Source organism: Leopardus geoffroyi, chromosome B3, assembly GCF_018350155.1.
Source record: "Leopardus geoffroyi isolate Oge1 chromosome B3, O.geoffroyi_Oge1_pat1.0, whole genome shotgun sequence".
Classification (NCBI taxonomy): Eukaryota; Metazoa; Chordata; class Mammalia; order Carnivora; family Felidae; genus Leopardus; species Leopardus geoffroyi.
The window spans coordinates 20,349,009-20,363,335 of NC_059337.1; the positions used below are offsets into that span (position 1 = coordinate 20,349,009).

Here is a 14,327-nt window from a genome sequence, read left to right on the forward strand (position 1 = left end):
GTGGAGCCTGCTTAAGATTCCCTCTTACTCTGCCCCTCCCTTGCTTGTTCTCTCATGTTCCCCACCCTCCAACAAAAACTCCATACCTGAGAAATGGTGGGAGTTGAGAAGGGAGAATGGTAGCACAGGACAGACGCCCCAGAGAGCAAGTGGATATCACCTGTCTTACAGCTCTGGAGAGCTGGGTTGGAATTGGGGAGATTAGGAGATCAGTGACTCAGACATTGATCTTCAAAACAAGTAAGGAGTTTCCAGGATCCTATGACAGGGCTAGAAGAGCCCTGTGCATGTGTCCCAGCCCAGAAACTGAGCTTCTTCAGGGCAACGAGAGATTTTTTTGTCACTAAAATATCTTGTCTCTCAAAAGTCAACTTACTGTGAGACTTTTAGGTCTCAAAATAAGTGTTAGTAGTTTTCAGCTTTTTAAGAACTTAGTAAGATTAACTAGGTTTCTATATGCATGTGGCATTCACTGAGAGAGGCTGTGAGATTCAAACATGGAAGCTTTGCAAATAGGCTCCCCCCATCCCAGGACTTACTTTAGGACTGGTAATGGATTCAGGTCTTGCCAGGAAAGAGCACAGGTTAATCATAGTCAGGTTTAAAAGGCATGCATATTTCAGCTTGCCTGTTCATCATCACCCCCACTAGGGATCAGCACAGCTGTTGTGTTGTACGGCTTCCTCCTACATTTTCACTTTGAGGATTTCTTTTGCCCAGCCCTTTTTTTTTTAATGGAGCATTTCATTCTTACTTCTTCAGAGTCTGCTGATTATTCTTAGTATTGCTTCTTTATTTAGTCCGTTTCTTTGCTCACCACTAGCAAGTGAAGCCAAAGTGGGCAGAGATGGAAGAGTAATAAAGCTCAAGCACCTTGCTACTCACTAGCAGCACAGTTAAAATACGTGGAGGGCCGGGACACCTGAGCAGCCCAGAAGGTTAAGTTTCCGACTCTTGGTTTTGGCTCAGGTCATGATCTCATGGTTAGTAGTGCAGAGCCTGCTTGCAATTCTTTCTCTCCCTCTCTCTGCCCTTCCTGCGTGCATGCATGTGTGTGCGCTCTCTCTCTCTCTCTCTCTCTCTCAAAATAAATAAATAAACATTTTTAAAATGTATGTGGAAAGTGGGCAGGCAGTACCTAACTATATTAACTGTATTTTGATTTATTGGTGATTTTCCAAACTTAAGTGAGAGCTAGTGATGTTTTCTTTTATAGATCAGATGATTCTGAAATGGTGGATGTGTATTTTTTGGTTGATACTTTAAAATGACATTTGAGTTCCATTTGCTGCAAATGTACTTAGTTAGATTGACCATTTTCTTTCGTTTTTCTATTGCGCTTTTGCTTTGCCATCACCTAGATTTCTTGGCTCTTACCCTAGCTATGACTACTTGAAAAGGACCGTCAAGTGGTAAGACTGGCATTAATGTGAGGCTGTTACATGAGGTGTCCCTCACTGCGTCACTGGCATTATGTGCACTTTTAGATTTTAAAGTCATCTTCAAATGTTTAGCCTAAGTGCCTGAAAGTGACAAAACCACATAGTTTTAAAGCCAATCACTAGAGTAGACTTCCCCAATGAAATTTTCTGTGAAAATACATTCCAAATGTGTGTTTTGTTTGTGCACATAAAACCAGTGCAGCTTTGGCTCTCTGCAAAGGTTTAGATGGCAGTGTTGTAATTATGGGTCTATTTTAAAGATTTCTTTTGTTTGAATTGTACGTGTTATGTATTAACAATTGGCGATCTGAAAAATAAGCATACATGGCACAATTTGACTTAAAAGAGCCTTATAAAATCAAGCAGTGTCTGCTACTCTAGCAACTATTTAAACAATTAAAAATGGATCTAGTAAATCAAGGGCAGTTTTCAAAGTGAAAGATGTCCAGTGTGTTTAGTATTACTGGAACACAACCACACCCATTTCATTTACATATTGTCTATGGCTGCTTTGGGGCAGAGTTCGAATAGTTGTGACAGAGACTGTATGGCCCAAAAAGCCAACAACATTTACTGTCCAGCCCTTTACAAAAAATTTGCCAACCTCTGGTCTATAAAAACATTTTTTGCGGTGCTCTGAGTGTGCCAGAAACCAAAGATTTGTACCTTAGATACCAAATCAGTAGTGAATCTAAGGAAGATTTGGGCCAATAAATATTTTTCAAAATATTTGCAAGACTTTCTTAAACCTCCCAACCATTACTGCCTTTTTGTAAGCAACACAATTAATATTACAAGTATACCCAAAATTTCATCTGCCTTTGGTTGCCATCTTCTGGATGTTTTACTAATATTCTTTAAGTATCTGTCCTGTCTTTACATTTCTTGTGCTGATGAATGATTGAATTTGTTTGTATATTTTGTAGAGTTAGCCATTTATACTCATAAGAATAAATTGTGAAATTTCCAGTTTTTTGTTGTTGTTTTTTTTAACTCAGGGATAATTAGAAGAATGAGAACTTGCTTTTTTGTAAATGTGAATCCATATTCATAAGTTGGCATTGTCTTTGTTTTTTTCATAGGGGAAAGTCTCCTGAAGCTGACACTGCGGATAGATCATTTGGTGAGAAACGCTATGAGCCGATCCAGGCCACTCCCCCTCCTCCTCCATTGCCCTCCCAGTATGCCCAGACCAGCTCCTCTCTCGCCCTCCACACGCATGCCAAGGGGGCACATGGTGAAGGTAGGAAGTTTGGTTTGGAAGTTGGCATTACTGCTGTAGTAGAGTAATACTTACAAAATTGTATTCTTGCAGTTTGTAAGCAAAAGTGTTTTTCATTTAAAAATACATACTTGGGAGCCTGAGTGGCTCAGTCAGTTAAGTGTCCAACTCTTGGTTTCAGCTCAGGTCAGGATGTCACGGTTCGTGAGTTCAAGCCCTGCATCAGGCTCTGCACTGACAGCACAGAGCCTGCCTGAGATTCTCTCTCCCTCTCTCCCTGCCCCTCCTCTGCTCTGTCTCTCAAAATAAATAAATTTAAAAACAAATTTTTTTTAAAATACATACTTGAAACATATAGGCTGGGAACAATGAAACTAAGTGTTTTGTTAAAAGTACATCTCCTAAAAAAAAAAAAAAAAAAAAAAAAAAAAAGGTACGTCTCCTGTTTTTATAACTATAACCATTATATCAGAAAAGACTTTTAGCTAAATAGATGTTAATCTGTTTTACTATCACAGCTCAATTTTTGGAAGTAGTATTTGTTTGCCGGTATGTCTGAAGCTAAATTTTTGATTGGTGGTTTGTAAAAATTACTATTATATTCCATTTATATCCATGGATATAGGAAAGCCATAAAGGCCCACATAACCTGCAACCCTTAGCACCTCACAGTTATGTGCTGTGGCAAAATCCCAGCAGAGTAGCCAACAGCTCCAGGTGATTCATTTTAACAACTGTACCCCTGCGTTTTTCCCATCTTCTCTCCTTCGTGTCTCCCTGACCAGGAACTATTTTCCTTTACCCATGCCGCCTCTCTTCCGGGGCCGTTGGCATGGCTCCTCTCCTTCATTCCTGCTTGCTTCATCTTTCTCTCTGGCCTCACACAGGTGCAGCTCACTTCTCCGTTGTTCAGAGCACCTGTTGTTCCTGCTGCCTCCTCAAACTGTCCTATGTCTCTTTGCCTTCCATCAAACACTCTGAAAGGGAGACTGTTGCCTTCACCTCCAAATGCCCCTTTTTTGGCCCTTTCAAAAGAAAAAAGATTGTTTATTTTACCCCAAGAATATACCATGATTTATCCATTCTCCTGTTGGCTTTTTCCTACTACAGACATTTCTCTGTTATTTACAAGAATCAAATTCTAGGCCAGCTGTAGAGGTGTACTGGTAGATTGATCTTACCCCATGTTTAGGATTTTCTTTCCACACTGTCATGTCTGCAGGTAAAGTTTTAATTCTTTCCGATCCTTAAATGCCTTTTCTTTTTCTTGCCTTCTTGTGCACTGTCAGGGACCTCCGGCAAATGTGTCAGTTTGGAAGTGATGAGAGCAGACATCTCTGCCTTCCCCATCTTAGGGAGAAAGGATTTAATGTTTCACCCTTACGACATTAGCTCTATGTTTTTTATGGCTTGTTATAGCTACTCTTTATTAGGTTTTAGATATTCCTTTCTATTCCCCTCTAGTTTGCTGAAAGTATTAGGTCACATGCTGTTTCTGCATGTAGTAAGATTACCGTAACATTTTCCTTCTTTAGTGTGTTAATGCAGTAAATTATATTGCTGTGTTCACAAGCAATTTGGGTTTATTTTTTCCTTTTTATGTAATGTCCCTGTCTGGTTTTACCATCGTTGTTGTGCTAGTTCATAAAAGAGAGCCTAGGACATGTCCCCTGTTTTCTTTCTAAAAGACTTTGTATAGTGTTGGTGTTATTTTTTCTGGAATTATTTCCTAGAATTCAGTTAGTACTTCTTTACCTTGCCACCAGCCATGCATGGAGATTCCTGTTCCACATCTTTGCCAACTCTTGGCATTACTGAACCGAAGTGTTGCCAATCTAATGGGTATGAAGTGTATTTGGGGTTTGTTATGTATTTGCATTTCCCTGGTAGTGAGGTTTTCTGTCTTGTAAGGTAACTGAGCATTCTGGCCTTCACTTCTGTTGTTGCCTCTGCACAGCTTTCCCCATATTCCTATTAGTAGCATCTTTCTGGTGGGTGTATAGGGGTTCTTTATAGGTTTTAGATCCTAATTCTGTACAGTTATGCAAATTGTGCTCCCAGTCTGTGGCTCCTTTTGACTTCATTTAGGTGAGTTCTGTAGTGTTGATTTTTTTTTCTTTTTTTTCCTTTTTTTTAACATAGCTATACTGTCATTCTGTTTCTAATTTGATACGGACAGTGGGAGAGGGTACTCAGACAACCAGGCTCTGGAGGCCTGGACCCTGAGCAGCATGACCCTGACTCCACAGTCACAAGATACCCCAGAGTACCACATGTGTCCATGCCCCTCCTGGTCCCTCGATGTCACAGGTAGCCACCAGGGTTCAAGAGTCACTTTCTAATTGTGGGGACCCTGACTTGGGCCTTGACTTCAGCACCGAGACAAGTTAAGATAGGAGAGACATCATAGGGGCTATTAAAACTTCTTTGAGGAAGTTTTTTAAATGCTTATATATGTTTATTTTTCAGGTAATTCGGTGTCATTGGATTTCCAGAATTCTTTAGTGTCTAAACCAGATCCACCTCCGTCTCAGAATAAGCCAGCAACTTTCAGACCACCGAACCGAGAAGATACTGTTCAGTCTACTTTCTATCCCCAGAAAAGTTTCCCGGATAAAGCTCCAGTTAATGGAGCTGAACAGACTCAGAAAACAGTCACTCCAGCATATAATCGATTCACACCAAAACCATACACAAGTTCTGCTCGGCCATTTGAGCGCAAGTTTGAAAGTCCTAAATTCAACCACAATCTTTTGCCAAGTGAAACTGCACATAAACCTGATTTGTCATCAAAAGCCCCTACTTCACCAAAAACTCTTGTGAAAGCACACAGTGTGGCACAGCCTCCTGAGTTTGACAGTGGAGTTGAAACTTTCTCCATCCATGCAGATAAGCCCAAATACCAAATGAATAATGTCAGCACTGTGCCTAAAGCTGTTCCTGTGAGGTAAGATTTTTGCCTTTTTCTTGGCTCTGTGATTTGTCTAATGTGAGTTTGGTGTAGTTTATGTGATTTGGGACTTTTAAGAATCATTCTGACATAAACTTTTTTTTTTTTTAACGTTTGCTTATTTTTGAGAGACAGAGAGCACACATGCACAAGTGGGAGGGGCAGAGAGAGAGGGAGACACAGAATCCAAAGCAGGCTCCAGGCTTTGAGCTATCCACACAGAGCCTGATGCGGGGCTCGAACTTGTGAACCGTGAGATCATGACCTGAGCCAAAGTTGGATGCTTAACTGACTGAGCCACCCAGGCTCCCCTTAACTTAAACTTTTAAACTGAACAGTTTTGTCCAAAAGGTTGTTGCAATGAATGCTGTTATATGAAACGTCCTGCAAGAGGTGTAAGAGAATATTAATAAAATGATAAAGCTAACTGATCATGTACAGTCCATAGATACTGTCAATATCCCCATTTTACTAAGAACTGAAGTCAGGTGACACTGCATGTTGCCCAGTCACACAACTAGGGTGAGGGAGCCCCGGTTCAGCTGCTCCTGGTCATCTGAATACAGAGCCCGTATTCTGAACCAAGCATAGCATTCCATAACCTCTAACCTTGGCCTGCTTACATTTGGAAAATATCTCAGAAGCCTAAGCACCTGTATTCCCTGTCTACTCTCTGTTCAACAGTGATACTAGAAAATGTAACAACCTCAAAATGGTTGCTCTTTTTATGGTTTTAGTGAGTAATATATTTGAGCAAATGAGACTGGGAAAGCCTCATATACTCCTTTCTCTAGACCTGTTCTGGCCTCACATAAGCTCACCTCAGCCTCCCAAATCCACTTACATTGTCAAGCCACCTGCTGAAACAGAAGCACTTGCAGGCAGAACCCAGGGCCAGGAGGGCCACCTGCCAGCTTCCCAAAAACAGGGATGGTCATGGAAATGTGCTGCCTTCTCCTCTTTGTAAGCCTTTCCTGTAGTGGGGGATGGGGTGCCGCATCAGCATTGTCCCTGCTGCTCTGGTCATGCAGGAATCATCTGTAGCTTCCCTCCACACACTTACTGTGTCGGTCCATCTTTCTGCTCACTTTTAGGTTGTGACTCAAAATTTTACTCCAAGCAGTCTTGGTAGCCTATGCTTTTGAAGCAGTCTCTGATACCACATCCCCTTGGCTTCTGATATTCTTTGTGTACTAAGTGAATATACTTTTTTTTTCATGGGTGCTTGGGGTGTACCCATACCAAAGTATTGTAGAAAGCTTTGACAGCGTGGGCCATAAGTGTGCATGCTCAAAATCCTAGGGAGATAGAAAACCTAATTAGTACTCATCAAGTCTGAGATGCCATAAGTTGCAAGATGCACCATTGTCTTATATATCACTAAGAAGGAAAGAAAAGTGCTATCAGTTAAACCATGACTTACCGTCAATTTTAAAATACGAATTTCATGGATGTTAAAATGTGGTTCTTAAGACCAACGTATTGTAGTAGTTGGGTGAGCAAGATATTAGGCTTTGTACATTCAGTAATGAAATTGATTAGTTATCTTCAAAAATGAAATCGATTTCTCCAGGAAGAATATGATTTATTACTCCTGTGAGTAAAATGTGTCACCAAAAACTTACCTTTTTGATTAAATGGAGAAATAAAATGAAACAACCTGTTAGAGTCATAATGGAAACCCTGCTATATTGTTGGAGGTTTATTCATTAGCTGTTTCTGGATTCTCAGCCCTTCAGCTGTGGAAGAAGATGAAGATGAAGATGGTCACACCGTGGTGGCCACAGCCCGAGGCGTGTTTAACAGCAATGGTGGGGTGTTGAGTTCCATAGAAACCGGCGTTAGTATAATTATCCCACAAGGAGCCATTCCTGAGGGAATTGAGCAGGAAATCTATTTCAAGGTCTGCCGAGACAACAGCATCCTCCCACCTTTAGATAAGGAGAAAGGTAAATGGTTTTATTTTTCTGCTTGGTTTTTAATAACTTGAGTTGTCCTGTGTGCTCTTCAAAGCTTGTAGTGTTCAATTGAGAGGATAATCTGGACCCTTTTCTGCTTTGCCAACCCCAGCACGTTTCTCCCATCAGGGCAGGTCTCTCCAGTGGGCACTGTGGAGGGGGGTGCCCTGGGATGGCATCACAGGCAGGCACAGGGTGTCCCACAGGAAGTCCAAGCTGGTGGAGGTGAGCACACAAGACCTTCCACTCATTGGGCTTTACTTTCACTGTGAAAGTGACAGTGACAGCAGATGACTGGCCTTTGGGCATTCCTCCCTTGGTCTGCTAGGTGGTCTTAGCTGACCTCACCAAATCTGTCTTTGTGTCATTCATCCCTTCCATGTCTAGAGACAGGTTAGATAACACCCACTCAGAAAGGCTTTGCTCCATGCCTGTCACCTGACTGTAAGACAGAAGCTTCTCGGGGCAGGTGCTCATCACCCCAGCTCTAGCAGTAGTAAGAGCTCCACACGGCGAGTAAAATATCCCTCTCAGGTATCACCATGTGTGTTTCTGAACTTAAGGAATCCAGGAAAGCTGTTATTTTTCGTAATCTTCCTGGATATGTCAGGACGATACGATAAACTACGTGATGACTTCTTTTGGAGTCTTATAGCAGTTGCTTTACTTCCTTAAATATGTTACTCGAGCTCATTTTCTTACATTTTGCTGGAACACTAACATATGTTGGCCCTGTGTGAATCCCTTAAACCAAGTCTGTAGCAAATACATTTAAAACGTAAGATCTAAGTAACATTTACAAAAAATACATTTGAATATACAAGAACCCCATGATCGAATGGTGTAGCCACTGGCTACCTGTGGTTGTTATGAATTGAAATGTGCTGGAAGTATAAAATACACACTGATTTCAGAGATTTACTATATTGGTTACATGCTGAAATAATGTTTGGGATATATTGGGTTACATAAATATTAAAAATTTATGTCCCTGTTGTTTTTTCTTAATGTGGCTACTAAAACATTTTAAATTACACATGTGTCTTGCATTATGTTTCTCTCGGTCACTGCAACTATAGAGAACTAATGGCATTTGGCTTTAAAGCATGTCATTAGAAGGGAGGATGAGGAGAACTGTGGACGAGAAAGAAGATGGTCATCTAACCTCTCACTCCCACCCCCTCCTTGACTGCAGGTGAGACACTGCTGAGCCCCTTAGTGATGTGTGGGCCCCATGGCCTCAAGTTCCTGAAGCCCGTGGAGCTGCGCTTACCACACTGTGCGTCCATGACTCCTGACGGTTGGTCTTTTGCTCTAAAATCATCCGACTCCTCGTCGGGTATGCTGTCTTCACTCTGTCCTTTGGGGGCTTTGGGTACTGTCATTGATTAATCCCTGGGCTGTTGGAGCTACACATGCTGTTACCACATCTCTACCTCTGTTGCTGTGGCCTTGTAGGCATCACCAGTGTTTTGAAATTTCTTTGTGGTTCATATATAAATGAATATGGAAAAGTATGGGAAGTTTCTGCCTTTTAAACATTGATGATTTGGCCAAAGGTTGGCTGTTTCTTGGTGTTCAACAAAATTATTTGTTCTGTCAAAATTTTTAAGATGCAGTGGGAGAATTTTTGTTGCTCTACATACATGGGCATTTCCATCTTCTTATTAAGATGATTCCTTTATATAATAATTTCTGTTTTGGTTACCAGTCTTTAATTCCTCAGTCTACAAAGTATAGACACCAGAGAAATCTGCAAGACAAAAAATACCTTCCACTGGGATCATACTCGGCCACGGTTTTCAGTGCAAAAGCCTGAATAACTGCTATTGTACACACTACTTTTAAATGGCTTTTTTTGCTCTTAAGATCATAATTTCAAAATTTCCATTGCATTTTCACATTTCTTACTTCTTTGGGTGACTACATCAGTTACCAGTTGAAGCATTCTATATTTTTTGGTATAGATCACTTTAATTAAAACTAATATAGAGAAATAAGAATTTAAAGTTTTGCTTCTGAATTTTTAGTAAATCAGGTGAACATAATGCAGTTTTAATATGAAATAGAGCTTTAGGGTATTGTAGGAATATACTTTAATACTACCCAAGATTAAAAATTATATATAAATATATATTTCCTGATATCTGCAGGTACATTTTCTGGAAAAAGCTAATAAATTAATTTTAATACACTGGATAGTAAAGCTGTTTCCTCAGGGACTCCACTGAGAAGCATTTTATTAGCCTAGTTTGAATTAATGAATTAACATTAATAAAACTGCACTTAAAACGTGATATTCTGAAAGTCAAGTTGTAGCATGAGCTCTGATTGTTTTCTAAACCAAATTAGGATGAAAGTCTTTAAAATAACTGTCTATTGTAGTTAGTTGTTTTAGAAATGATTTTCTTCCGGGATATTATATGAAGCATAAATTATCTATTTGTTATTCCTGCTTTTTATGCCACAGAACAAAAGTTATTTTGTTAGATTGAAACATCTTTTTCCTGTGTTAAATTTTGAGTGCGTTCACATAGAAATGTTCCTCTGTGTAATCCCATATGGCTCTAGAATGCTTTGCTACTAAAAAATTTCTGTTTAGAAAGTCAGGGATAGCTTTTTTTTTTTTTTTTTTGTCTCCAATGTTTTTTTGAGAGAGAGAGAGAGAGTGTGCACGCCAGTGAGGGAGAGGCAGAGAGGGAGAAACGGAATCCAAAGCAGTCCCCAGGCTCTGAGCTGTCAGCACAGAGCCCAACACGGGACTTGAACTCATGGATCGCGAGATCATGACCTGAAGCGAAGTCAGGTGTGTTCAACCCACTGAACCAGCCAGGCCCCCCATGGGGGGTAGCTTTTGATAAGTACTAACTTGATCCCAACAAAAATTAGTATAATAAGTGGGGGGGTTTTTGTTTTCTTTGTTTACTTCCAAAGAGTTGTTTTCACTCTACCTCATGCCTGAGCAGGCTGTTCTCTGCAGTACTGCCCATAGAGATCTGTGAAGTTAGATCACTCGGTTTTAAACTGCTGAGCCCATGATGACTCAGAGACCATTTCGGTGTACGGCTCACTGTACATAGCGTCTCTTAACCTTGGCGTAACGTGGACGTTGTGGCCAGATGAGAATTCTTTGTTTGTAGGGGCTGTCCTGTGCATCGTGGGCTGTGTAGTGGCATCCCTGGCCTCTGCTCACCAGATGTCAGTTGTGACAGGCCAAAACGTCTACAGACATCATCCCACAGGGGTGCAGAATCGCTCCTGGTTAAGAACTATTGTGTAAGGGAGGCAAAAGTCAGCAGCTTCGAGTATCCCTTACCTTGGATGCCACAGAGCATACAGTCATGCCAGCCTTCTTCACACTAGGTGTCCGATTACTGGGGCTTCTTAGCTTCAGCTGCAAATCTCAAAAGCAACAAGAGCTTGTTAAAAATGGAAATACCCAAGCCCTGCTTCAAACTCAACAGACCGTGAATTTTCAGAATTTCACAAGTGATTTTGTTGTACCGCCAAGTTCAGGGCTGAGAAACTCTCGGCCCAGACTTGCTGATTTTTGGGGGGTAAAGGGGAGGAAGGGTCTTCCTTCCAGAAGAAACCAGATTCTGCAGAACTTTCAGGCATTCATTCATTGGCGTGTAGTTGAGTGTGAGAAATGTGTTCTCATATTCAATTCAAATGGGTCCCAACTTTCAGAAGTGCTGTCAATAGTTCTGTGGAGCCAGGCACTGGAACTATACCCCAGGCGTATTTGTCGCCCCAACTTGTATTCACTGTTTGAAAAGGCATAAACTTGAAAACATAAAGAATAAAGGAGAAATCTGAAACCACTTTGAATCCTTAGATGCTAGTGGGTCCTCAATGGAATATAGCACTTAGAGCTTTGATAACAAGTGCATATGCTGAAGAACGAGAAGAAGGTTGTATGGAAGTATATGTGTTTATGTTTGTCCCATGACCATTAGGGCTGGCACTTTAACCAACCACAATTGATATGAACTTCTTTTTCTCTCATAGGTGATCCTAAAACCTGGCAAAACAAGTGTCTTCCTGGAGATCCAAATTACCTTGTTGGAGCAAACTGTGTTTCTGTCCTGATAGACCACTTTTAATTCTTAAAATATAGGAACTTGTTAAATAATGTGAAACTGGGTTAAACTTACTAAATCTAAATGGAAGCACTCTATCAAGTATTACACTTTTCTTAGAATTGATACTGCGATTTGTTAGTATTAAGCATTTTGTTTGAACAGATGAAGATTAGTGAGCATGCCCCTGCCCATGGTCAGAAAACATGCTGCAAACTGCGTGTTTATAATTGAAAAACTATTGGTATTGGCTGGAGGGTCAAAGATGGTTTGCTTTGTAATGATTTTTGTACTTTTTTATGGTCACTGCTTAACTTCACATATTGATTTCCGTTAAAACACCAGCCAGTAAATGGGGTGCATTTGAGTTCTATTCTTTCCAGAGTACATTGTTTCAAACTTTATTATGGCCCTAGCCTGGCATACACATTTTATTTTATTATGCATGAGGTAATATGCACACATTTTAAAAATGTACCTGGAACCATATAAACCAATGTAGTAGATTTAACAGAAATGTACAGCAAGGGGAATTTATAGCTCTTTTTGGCAGGGGGTGGGGGGAGTCAAGTGAAGACAATTACTTATTGTATATGAAAACACATTTTTTTAGGGAAGGACACCAAAGCATGTGAGACTGGTTCTGTGGCTTCTTTGGATCTATAAATTAACCATATCACCACAAACATACTAACCAGCAGGAATGCCTTACCCTCATGTTTTTAATTCTTAGATCATTCTCTCCGTGTATTACTAAGTTTTTATGGCTTTTGTGCACATCTAGATACTGTATCATGAAAAAGATTGAGTAAATTGTGGATTTGGTGGTTTCAGAAATGTATAATCACCCAGAAGAAAAAAATGGTGTGATTTGGGGATTTTTCTTTTCTTCCTCCAAGGGGCAGTGGTGGTTTTCTGTTCTTTTTGGCTATGCATTTGAAAATTTTGATGTTTCAAGGATGCTTGTACATAACGCGTGCATACCACTTTTGTTCTTGGTTTGTAAATTAACTTTTATAAACTTTACCTTTTTTTATACATAAACAAAACCGAGTTTCTTAAGGCTACCTTTGTATCTCTCTCCTGTACCTCTTGAGCCTTGAACTTTGACCTCTGCAGCAATAAAGCAGCATTTCTATGACACCTACAAGGTCATTTTTAAAAAAAAAAAAAAAGAATGCACAGAGTTGTTACATTTTTAAAAGTGCTGCATTTAAAAGATACAGTTACTCAGAATTCTCTAGTTTGATTAAATTCTTGCAAAGTATCCTGACTGTAATTTGTGATACCATGCTGTGCCCTAAAGTGTATTTTTTTACTAATAGACAATTTATTATGGCACATCAGCACGATTTCTGTTTAGATAATACACCACTACATTCTGTTAATCATTCATTAGGTGTGACTGAATTTCTTTTGCAGTTATTAAAAAATCTCAAATTTCTAAATCTGCAGAATAAAACTTTTTAAAATAAAGTGCTGGTTTGGTCTGTTTCCCCCCAGTTTCTAGTTTCATGCAACTTTATAATCCTGTTAAAAGTCCTGCATCCTGCTGCACATCACCTAGTCCCCTTCTACTGCATCAGGTAGGGTGTCGGTGGAGTGCGTCCCTGCAGCCAGTGCACCCTGATAGGTGAGCAGTGCCAGTCACTGAAACCTCAAGACAGAGTAAGAAGAGAAGGAGGCTGACTTAGAGAGTTCTTGGCAGTGTTTCCACCGCTTCTGTAAATATACATATATTTATGTGTGCATTCGTGTCTTGTATCCTGCTTTTTCCCAAAAACCTAACATGGACATTTTCTTATGTTGTAACATTTGGGGGTAGAAAGTGATTTTAATGGCTTTAAATATTCCATCATGATTGCCATATTTATTTAAGAACCCCCCTATTGACATAGAGGTGGTTGGTTGGTAGGAAGTGCAGATCTATGTAGATTCAGTCTATTTTATTTGTTGCATCTTTTTTATGTACAGTAAAAGTATCCGTTTTAGTGTGCAGTTCTCCAAATTTTGACGGAGGTACATAGTTTTATAACCATTACTACAATTAATACATCAAACAGTTTCATCATCCCCCAAAAGTTCATTGTTTCTCCCTCTTTATACCACCCCCCCGCCACACACACACACACTTCTCCAGCCCCTGGCGGGCAATGATTTCTACCCTATAGTTTCTCCTTTTTGAGGGTGTCCTGTAAGTGGGATCCTGCAGTATATAGCCTTTGAGTCTGGCTTCTTTCACTTAGCATAAAGCGTTTGAGATCCATTTATGAAGTTGCAAACATTAGTAGTTCTTTGTTATTATGAGTAATGGCCCACTGTGTGAGTGCACCACAGTCTGTCATCCCCAGGTGAACTTCAGGTGAACCTGTCTCCAGGTTTGGAGATTATGAATAAAGCTGCTATCAACGTTTGCATCTAGGTTTTTGTGTGAACGTAAATTCTTCTCTTACTTGATTTAAACACTAGGTGTGGGATCACTGACTCCTATTGTGAATAGAAGTTGAGCTTTGCAAGAAACTGCCATCCAGCCTGCAGGAGTGCTGTACTGTCATGCATCGGCCATCTCTGAGGGGCCAGTGGCTCCTTGTCCTCACCAACAGTTGCAGTTACCAGTGTTGTGTTTAGCCACTGTAATGGGCCGTCTCCTTGTGGGTTTGATTTGTGTTTGCC

At 40.3% G+C, this 14,327-nt stretch overlaps 1 protein-coding gene across 32 annotated transcripts in view; it reads left to right on the forward strand.

Moving 5' to 3' along the window:
* The window catches only part of TJP1 (tight junction protein 1), a 373,407-nt gene extending 360,277 nt beyond the window's left edge, over positions 1–13,130 (forward strand). For 5 of the 32 annotated variants that reach the window (XM_045448821.1, XM_045448831.1, XM_045448833.1 and 2 more), the window contains 6 exons: positions 1,362–1,412; positions 2,525–2,685; positions 5,134–5,611; positions 7,346–7,563; positions 8,768–8,911; positions 11,584–13,130. In XM_045448821.1, the coding sequence (XP_045304777.1) occupies positions 1,362–1,412; positions 2,525–2,685; positions 5,134–5,611; positions 7,346–7,563; positions 8,768–8,911; positions 11,584–11,678 (1,147 nt within the window). In that variant the 3' untranslated portion in view covers positions 11,679–13,130. The remainder of the gene's footprint in view (positions 1–1,361; positions 1,413–2,524; positions 2,686–5,133; positions 5,612–7,345; positions 7,564–8,767; positions 8,912–11,583) is intronic. The other 27 variants (XM_045448823.1, XM_045448832.1, XM_045448835.1 and 24 more) reach the window with 9 other exon arrangements.
* Positions 13,131–14,327: the final 1,197 nt, after the last annotated feature.